Here is an 8,966-nt window from a genome sequence, read left to right on the forward strand (position 1 = left end):
AAATGGCCACGTAGAAGCGCAGATTTCAGATCTGTAATTAAATTTTCAGAAGCACCAAACCATGTGCTACAACATTCCATAACTGATTACAGCTGTTCCAAGGGCATATGCATCACATTACATGAGAAATCCCAGATTTTAGCTGCAATTTCTGTTGTACATGTACCCACGGGCATAACATTTGACATGAACGGTCAAAAGCCCCAATTTTTTTTTGCTCAAAGCATCAACCGCACATCTGCATTTTCTCTACCATGCATAGAACATGCCAATTTTGCCAAAATAGAGCAATTTCAGTAAAGCCTCCAAATTTTATCAAGTGTTGATGTCCAAATTGCGTGGAAATCAACCTGCATGTGCATAAAATAACCAAATGTTGCACAGATTTTGCCTAAATTTTCGAAGCCCCAAATTGCACGGGGTCCAATGTGTACCAATGTCGAGAAATTGGGTAAATTTCAGCCCAATTTATGCATGTACATGAAAAGTCCCAAATGTCGGGGACAAAATGTCACAAATTCCTGCAATTTTTGAGACAATTTTGCTTGTCCTGCATCAAATTCCCCAAATTTGGGAAAAGCCCCAAATTTTTGGACCACAGTTGCACAAATCTGGCCTTTTGTGCCTGGCGCACGAAACCCTGTCAAGGAAGGGGTAGAAACTGATTTTTCCTTTTAAAAAAAGGAAACAAAGGAATGTGAAAGGGGGGGTCTGTTGACCCGTGGGACGGGTCGTCGATTGAATGTTGCCCCGTTCGAGGCGCACCGTCGAGTGGCGTTGTCAATGCTCGCTGGTCGTCATTTGACACCGTGCTGCCGTCTCGTGTCCGCAGTGTTCTTCGTTTGCAAGTTGCGCACTACCCGCTACCCGTTGCACGCCTGGTGCCCCACTGGCCCTGTCGCACACTCTCCTCGCTGGAGCTTGGCCCTGTCGCCTGTGACAAGATGCTGCCTGATTCAGGCTACAATTGCCGTTAGTCGCCTGTCCCACTAGCAACACGATTGCTTCTCTTGCACAAAAGCTTACCTTTGACTTGTCTCGTCTATGTGCTCGGGAATTGGAATTGTTGCCTTGGCAGTTGCCTCCTCACCTAGCTCAAGCTCGACATTTTGAGAAGTGTGCAGAACATGATGGCTCTGATATTGGTTTGTAGTGACGGGTTGGGCACGGAGATCGAGACAGACAGTCGTTACGCGCAGTGAGAGGCAGAGAGAGTGAGCCCGTTTGTAGGTACAATGAGGCATGAGGCCTTTATTTCCAACATTTGCTACTTTCCAATAGATGATGAATGATTTGCTTCCTTCGTATCTCATAAAGTGGATTCTCTCTTTCTTTGATGACATACTTATTTATAGTAAGTTGTTAGATGAGATATAAACCATTTGTGTATCATCTTATACGTTTGAAGATGAGAACACTTATTTGTAAAGCTATCCAAGTGTGAGTTTTGTCACATAGAGCTTTTGTATCTCATATACATAATCTCGGTTGATGGCATTTGAATTGATCCCAAAAATATTTGAGTAGTGCTTGATTGGTATATTTTGAGGACTCTAAGGCAAGTCAAACCTTTATTGGGTTTTATAGGTTTCTTTTGAAAGTTCATTGAGGATTATGCTCACATTACTAAACCTTAGGTACCTTTGCTTAAGGGTATCTATAGCAAGGAGAAGCAAGTTAGTTTGCTGAATATTGCACTATTGAGCTTGATTAATGTTTTCAAATATTTAAAATGGTTGGTTACTCTTGCATTGATATTGCAGATTATTGATCCAAATAAATATGAGTGATGGTACTAGAGGTGTTGTTCTTTATTAAGACGTTTGAGCTACTGTGTTTGAGAGCCATAAGCTCATGGATGGCTAAATATGTTACACAAGTCAGGAGGAGGATTTATTGCCAATTATCCATGCATTTAAAATTTAGTGGCATTATTTATAAGTGGCACCTAATTCATTAGTTGGATTGACCGCTATTTGTTGAAGTACCTTTGCGATTAGCCCGATCTCCGTGGTGGTAAGGCAAGATGGGTGGAGCCTATGCAAGAGTTGGGAGTTTAAGACTCCTTACCAGAAGGGCATAACTAATGTGGTTGTCGATACTCTTAGTTGGATCTTTGTCTTTCTCTAAATTTTTGATTGATTTCTATCTCTCTCAATGGTGTTGCCAAAACGATTCTCATTTTGATAGGAACTAGCAATTTGTTCAATATAAACATAGTAGCCCTAGAAGCTTAAGCGGTTTGGACATGCAAAAGTTGGCTATTGAGAGAAAGACAATAAAAAAGTATTTCATTTGGGAAGGGTTACTATTCAAACAAGGCAAACTGTGTGTGCTCGATGATGAGAATATCAGCAAAAAGATTTTGTACGAGTGCCATGATGTGTTGAGTCCAAGGCTCTTGTAGCATATATTGGACTTTGGCCTTGGTTGCACACTATTTTTATTGGTTGTACATAAAGACTAGATCTTGGTAAAATAGATGCCTTCTATTGCACAGAGTGCCTTCGATCTCACGCTCACCTTGTTGAAGTATGAGAGGATAGTGATTTTGGTGATGAGGAAGGTGGCATTGTCAAAGGAGGTGGTGGTGGTGTGGCCTTTGAATGCTAGCCAATGATGAACGACATATCCAACATGATCATGAAGGTGAAATTAAGCATAAACATGCTACTAAAGGGCATAGCCTCTACTAGTCTTACATGCGCAAGTGCCTTCAATGCCAACTTTATTAAGTTGAACAACACAAATAAGCAAGGATGTTACATCCTTTACAAATTCTTGATAAGAAGTGTAGCATTTTTATGTTTTTGTAGTAGGATTACCTTGTACATATTGAGGTCATGATGCAATTTGGATCGTGGTTGATTAATTGACAAAAATGGGTTATTTCATTCCAACAAAGACGACCGTTTAAAGCCACGATTTGGCTAGTCTCTTTCTTGAGCATTGTATAAATTTTATGGTTTGGCTGATGAGATAGTCAGTGATTGTTTTTTATTGTTTATCGGCCATTTTTGGTAAATGTTCTTCCAAAGGTTTGAGACCCAATTGTCCATGTTGTCTTGACAAGATCATAAAACTGTTGGACAAACCAAGAGAACAAATCAAATTATGGAGGATATGCTACGTGCATATGTCTCTTGTAGGCAATCTAATCGGGAGCATTATCTTTCTCAAATTGAGTTTGCTTACAATAGTGTTGAGCATTCGGCTATAGCCTATTGGGTATAGCGTGTTTATGCTAATGTATGGTTATGAGCTGAAACCACCAATTACTGTTGAGCTCAAGGGGATAAAAATGTAGTCCATGGAGGACTCTTTTGCATGATATGCTAGAAATGTTGATAATTCGAAGGGAAAGCATTAAGACGGCCTAGGAGTGTGCTATGTTGCATGCTAACCAAAATCATACTCCCCGAGAGCTCTAGGAGGCAATGTTGGTTTGCCTTACCCAAAGGACTCTGATTCAATAACTACTGGTAACACAAAGTGCTACAAGTCCTTCGAGTATTGTGGTCCTTCTGAGATTACCCAGAAGATGAGCAGCATGTCCTATGAGCTTGATTTACCTTTGGACATCTGAGTTTGTCTGGTGTTCCATGTGAGTCGTATGAAAGAACGATTGGGGCGAGGTGAACTAAAACTGAGGGACAATGGCTTGATTGGGGTTTTGGCAACTATTTCTCAAGGGGGTATCAGCTATCAGCCTTGTATTGGTAAGCCAACATTAGAGTGATTATTGGTGGTGGGACGGGAGAGGATTTTTCACTGGAGAGGGCAGACAGGCTGGGTTGAGCTGGGCAGCAGATCATTGTTGAAATGTACAACAAGTTGTGATAGAGCTATATAGGCAATGTTGAGTTGTAATACAGTTCATTGAATTTGGATGAAGTTTAAGAATGGTATGCAAAAGTTAGAGTAGCCTGATTTCTAGTCTGTCTGAGCTGCAGGTTTAATATGCGACAAGGATTTGACTCTGGGTGATCTGATGGGTGTTTTGAACGAGTTTTTCAAACAGCTAGGTAAGATCATCATGTGGCATATGCTGTTGGCTTATCTCTATTGTTGATTATTTGTATCATTTGTTGTCAGGTATTACAAATCTCAGGTTCAAGCCAGCATACAATCCTTATACAGAACCTAGCATGGAGATATTCAGGTTTTTGTCAACATACAACCCTCCTCCAACCATCTGAACTGCTTTGATGTTCTTTTTTTTTTGGGTGGGGGGGGGCCTATCAGTTTGTACTATGCAGGTAGGCTTAGTAGTTTGAATAGTATTCACTCACTTTGGTGAAGCAGATTGAGCCTTATTGACGTTGTTTAATGCAGTTACCATGATCTGCTGAAGAAATGGGTAGAGGTGGGAAATTCTGGGATGTTTCGACCTGAGATGCTACTCCCAATGGGTTTACCTGAAGATGTATCAGTGATTGCTTGGGGTTTATCACTAGAAAGGTACACTTTTCAGTGTAATGTACACAGGGGATTCACTAGTAATAATAAGGAGACATCACCTGCGTGCAAGAAATATATGAAAATACCCCTTATCTACCCCTTATTTATGGGACCTTACCTTATAAAATGTACATTCCTTCCCTTAAATAACCCCCCTCCCTTACACTCACGTGGTACCATACGGTAAACCCTAGTGGACCTCCTGGAGTGATGTATTTGTTTTGTCAAGATTTCTGGGATTCAGAAAGCTCAACAAGTTTCATGGTAACAATTAGCGAACTGATCTGTCCCACTGGATAATATTGTTAATGTACCTAAGGCCCTATGTATGGAAGCAAGTGCTTGCTTAGCTTTGTGAACATGGATGTGGCTTCTGTCTTTTGTGTTATGACCTAGTATATGGTATTGCTGTGTCTCTTACTTTTCTAGCTTATTAGTTGGAAGGTGAGACTGATATATCACCTATATCCAAATTATAGGTAGTGCTAGGCTGCTGTAACTCATAATGTTAAATCCAGTGCTATGTGTAGTACCTTTCCCCAGTCCATCCCCTATTCAAATAGTCTCTGTATGTTAACAGTTATAAATATTGTGCTCTGTCCAATGTAGGTATTGTGGGACACACTAGCCTTTGGCTCTAGGAGGATGGCACCACACCATGAGAGGCTTTTAATAATAATTGATGACCTAACCTGCTGTCTGGCAAACCTGTTAACCAGCCGTAGACCGACTCATGTATGTAGTGCTCAATTCCTTGCGGAGGGCGTCTCCCACTCTGAGCCTAGTACACACGCACAACCATTTAAGTTTAGTATTCTTCTTTCAGTTCTTGTTTCATACCTACTCTGTTTTCCTGAACCATAAAGTTGCAACTCTGGTGATTGTGCATAGAATGACATTGACAAAGGGAGTTTTCGTATACCAGATTGCATAAGCTGAACTATTTCACAGTCTCTGCATTTGTGAAGACTTTGATGTATGACTGCCTATTCTGCTTTCTAGGCCAACGATGATCCTTTATGGAATTGACAACATCCGTGATCTATTTGGACACAAGGTTAGCTGTTCTACTAATTCTAATTGATCAGAGAATACTCGGACATCCACAATTAACTAATACTTACGAACTTTTTTATTTCGTAGGTGGACTTGAAGTTAATAAAGTCTAATCCAATCTGTCGCCTTGGATTGCATCTATAGAAGGCAATGACAATGGTACGTCCATCATTGGTAGTGACAGGTGGATCAGCATTCTCCTGAGATGAGCATAGTTTTAACCCTTCAGTTACCCTCTGATATCCTCTGATTGTACAGGGGTTCTGTAACACAGAGCCATACTTGGCTTGGTGCCTTATCCAATCAAGGAAAATGAGATTGATCCTGTACCGGTTAGTGCCAAATTGCTTAATGCTATCTACTGATAACACAATTTTGTACTCCTGCTAGATTGCATAGTCAATGCAGCTTTAGTAACAGTTTTATCACACAATTTTACTAACAGTTGCAAAGAACTGTGAGACTCAGGCCTGTAACAGTCTAATTTGGGCCTTTATTCTTTTTTGTGTTCATGGAAGAAATTGATTGTTCGAAATATTTACTTCCATGTCTTGTTTTGGACAGAGATTGATCAATGTGCCATTGTCAATCTTAACTGCTCTTTTGTGTCCCTTTTCATCATGCTTCGTTGTGGTTCCAAGTTTATCTAAACAGTGTCTATAAAACTGAATTATATTCTTGGAGTGCATTGAATATTTGACAAATGGGGGGTATGGAGTGTTTGTTTGGCCATATGTATAGTTTGGTGGAACGCTGGACAGAGGTGCAATTTCTCCACTGGCAGACTCTGCATGTGTGAAGTAGAAATACAATTGTTCTTGGTGAATAATTTGAAGTATTTGATGCATCTATATCACATTATTATTTTTGTTGTGTGACGGAGCTTTTCGGCCCCCTCATAAGTGTGGCTCTTATAGGATTTTCTCTCTCTCTCTCTCTCTCTCTCTCTCTCTCTCTCTCTCTCCACACACACACACACACACACACACACACACACATGAAGGCATGTGTGCAGAAGGCGTGCGATGGGTGTGAGATACAGTGGGTGTGTAGGTGGAAGGCGCACAGGGGGCGAGGCATGACTGGTGACTCTCTCTCTGTCACTCACATGCTTCATAGTTTTTGACCATAGTTGTTCCATTGTTGGGATACCATCAAATCCCTTGACTCGGTAGGCCAATGGCGCATGATTGGAGGTCAGAAGCTTTGCTCTAGTGTTGAGATTGTATTCAGTTGAGCATTATACCAAGAACGTCTTCAAATAGTGAGATGGGATTAAACTTTTGCTATGAGGAAACTAAAATACAATGTAGGGGGAGGAATTGAGGGAAGTGATGCATGACAACCTCGCTTCCATCACGAAGTAGCTTCACGGCATCTTGGTGCATGGCGGATAAGTAGGTGGAAGTAGTGGTGAGAGAGGGAGATAGGGGGGTGGGGAAACCAAAATACAATGTATGGGAAGTGAGGGAAGTGCACGACATCTTTGCTTCCATCTTGAAGCTATTTTGTAGTAGCTTTGGCGAGTGGCCTAGCGTTTCTTGTGCACAAGGAATGCTAGTTGCATGTTAATGTCGCTACTGCTGGAGTATTCTACATGACAACACCTTTTAAAACATTTTCAAAAGTTTTATTTGTTTGTTACGTGAACATAGTTTAGAACTTCATGTATCTCTGTGACATTGATGAGTCATCCAATGTTTGTCTTTCACCTTGTTTGTGGCTCTCAATACATTGATCCCTTAATTATATCTTATGCTTCCTAAATGGGATCTTAGATCATCTATAAAATTAGAAACGTAATTTCATGTCTTAGTGAGATCTAATGTTTGGGTTCATATGCAAATGCACATAGCAAAAGGAAAATGAAGCCGAGGTGCAAAATAGCCATGTAATCAAGAAGTTGTATGAAAATGCAAATAAGGTGGGGATATTAAAACTTCCATGTGTTTTGACCTTAACCTTTTCATATTAGGAATATGGGGATTATAAAACATCTAATTCTTTAGATTTGCTCAACCTTGATGTATTAGAATCTAATGTTTTAAGCTTCTTCCAGTGCACAAAGTGTAGTGATTTTGGTATAGTGCAATATGTCATTGCATTAAAGTGTTTCTCACCTCTTCTTATGTTTCCACATAATAATGCGCTTGAGTTATTGAAATACTTTTGCTTGTAGGAGTGATGAATTTCAAACATGAGTTGATAAATTAGAAAAAGTAGAGTTTGATATCATTGCATCAAACTATGTGGATATGATTATATTGTTACATACCATACGAGGAGTGCCAAGGTTTATATATATCCTTTAAAATTAATTTGTCTTTTGTATTTACCCAAATGTAGCCTTGCATGTGTCAAATTAGCAAAATGATATTTGCATTGAGATTGTCACACACTTTTTGTGATATCCTATGTTGGCAAACACAATTAGGACATGCCAACAATGTTGTGGTGTAGTGGATCAAGTGTGGATTGAATGTCAAGGGGGTGTAAGTTTGATCCTTGTGTCTTGCATCCCTTGAGGCACATTACAAATCCATTCATGTCCAAAACACAATTAGCACATGTTAGTTGGATAGTTAATAATTATGAAAATTCAAAAATGCTTTAGTAATAATTTTGGTAAACCATGAGTTGCAACCATCTTATGGAAGTCTAGGATGTAGATGTTGTGCAAGCTTTAGCACAGGGATGAAAATATGGACCAACATTAGTACGTTTATGAACATACATAATGAGATTTCATTCATTGTGTAATATCTATTAATATTGTTGTTATGTAGCTCTTTAAGAAGCCTCACCATCACAATCTATTACTATCATGAATAGATCGATAATGTGAACCTCACTCTTGGAATGAATGGATTATGTTAACAAATTCAAATTCGCAAATGTTGGATGAATGATGCCCCTTTTTGATCTAGTTTATTGATAAGTATTAGGGATTTTACACGCTTTTTTTGTTTGATATTTCTAGTAGCTTTTCTCAAAAATTCCCCTTTAAAATGTTCTAAAAAATGGTTTGAGAAAACTCTTCTTGGAATATATAATAAGGTAGTAGTGTATAGGTACTAGATAAGGTTGTGATAATTTTTTAAAATCTTAAGGTGTTTTGATAGTTTAGCATATAGCATGGGTTTTAGGCAAAGCGTGTAGCCATTAGTTGGGCACAAGGATGGCCAACTTCCATCTAGTGAACAAGGTTGGCTTTGAGGATGTAGTTCTTAATTGGGACTCCAATGATATTGGCGTATATTTGGCTCTTCGTTGGTGCATCTCGAAGGAAGTCCTACTAGTGTTCATTTGTTGTGGGGTTTCTCTTGAGGTATGGGCAAATCTTCGCCAAAAGTATAAACCTTCATTATCCATGTAGGCTATCACCATATATGGTCATATTTATAGCATCAAGGATGAACCTATGGATTCCATTGAGTCATTTTGAGGAC

The 8,966-nt window shown here is 39.5% G+C and overlaps 1 protein-coding gene across 1 annotated transcript in view; it reads left to right on the plus strand.

Moving 5' to 3' along the window:
- The window catches only part of LOC148031015 (phenylalanyl-tRNA synthetase, putative / phenylalanine-tRNA ligase), an 84,629-nt gene extending 78,569 nt beyond the window's left edge, over window positions 1-6,060 (plus strand). Inside the window, exons 14-19 of the mRNA XM_087684550.1 lie at window positions 3,954-4,025; window positions 4,096-4,162; window positions 4,336-4,461; window positions 5,464-5,518; window positions 5,605-5,676; window positions 5,776-6,060. Coding sequence (XP_087540676.1) covers window positions 3,954-4,025; window positions 4,096-4,162; window positions 4,336-4,461; window positions 5,464-5,518; window positions 5,605-5,661 — 377 coding nt within the window. The 3' untranslated portion in view covers window positions 5,662-5,676; window positions 5,776-6,060. The remainder of the gene's footprint in view (window positions 1-3,953; window positions 4,026-4,095; window positions 4,163-4,335; window positions 4,462-5,463; window positions 5,519-5,604; window positions 5,677-5,775) is intronic.
- Window positions 6,061-8,966: the final 2,906 nt, after the last annotated feature.

The sequence above is a fragment of the Lygodium microphyllum genome, chromosome 9, assembly GCF_053477565.2.
Source record: "Lygodium microphyllum isolate KBCC chromosome 9, Lygodium_microphyllum_v1.1.10, whole genome shotgun sequence".
Taxonomy (NCBI): domain Eukaryota; kingdom Viridiplantae; phylum Streptophyta; class Polypodiopsida; order Schizaeales; family Lygodiaceae; genus Lygodium; species Lygodium microphyllum.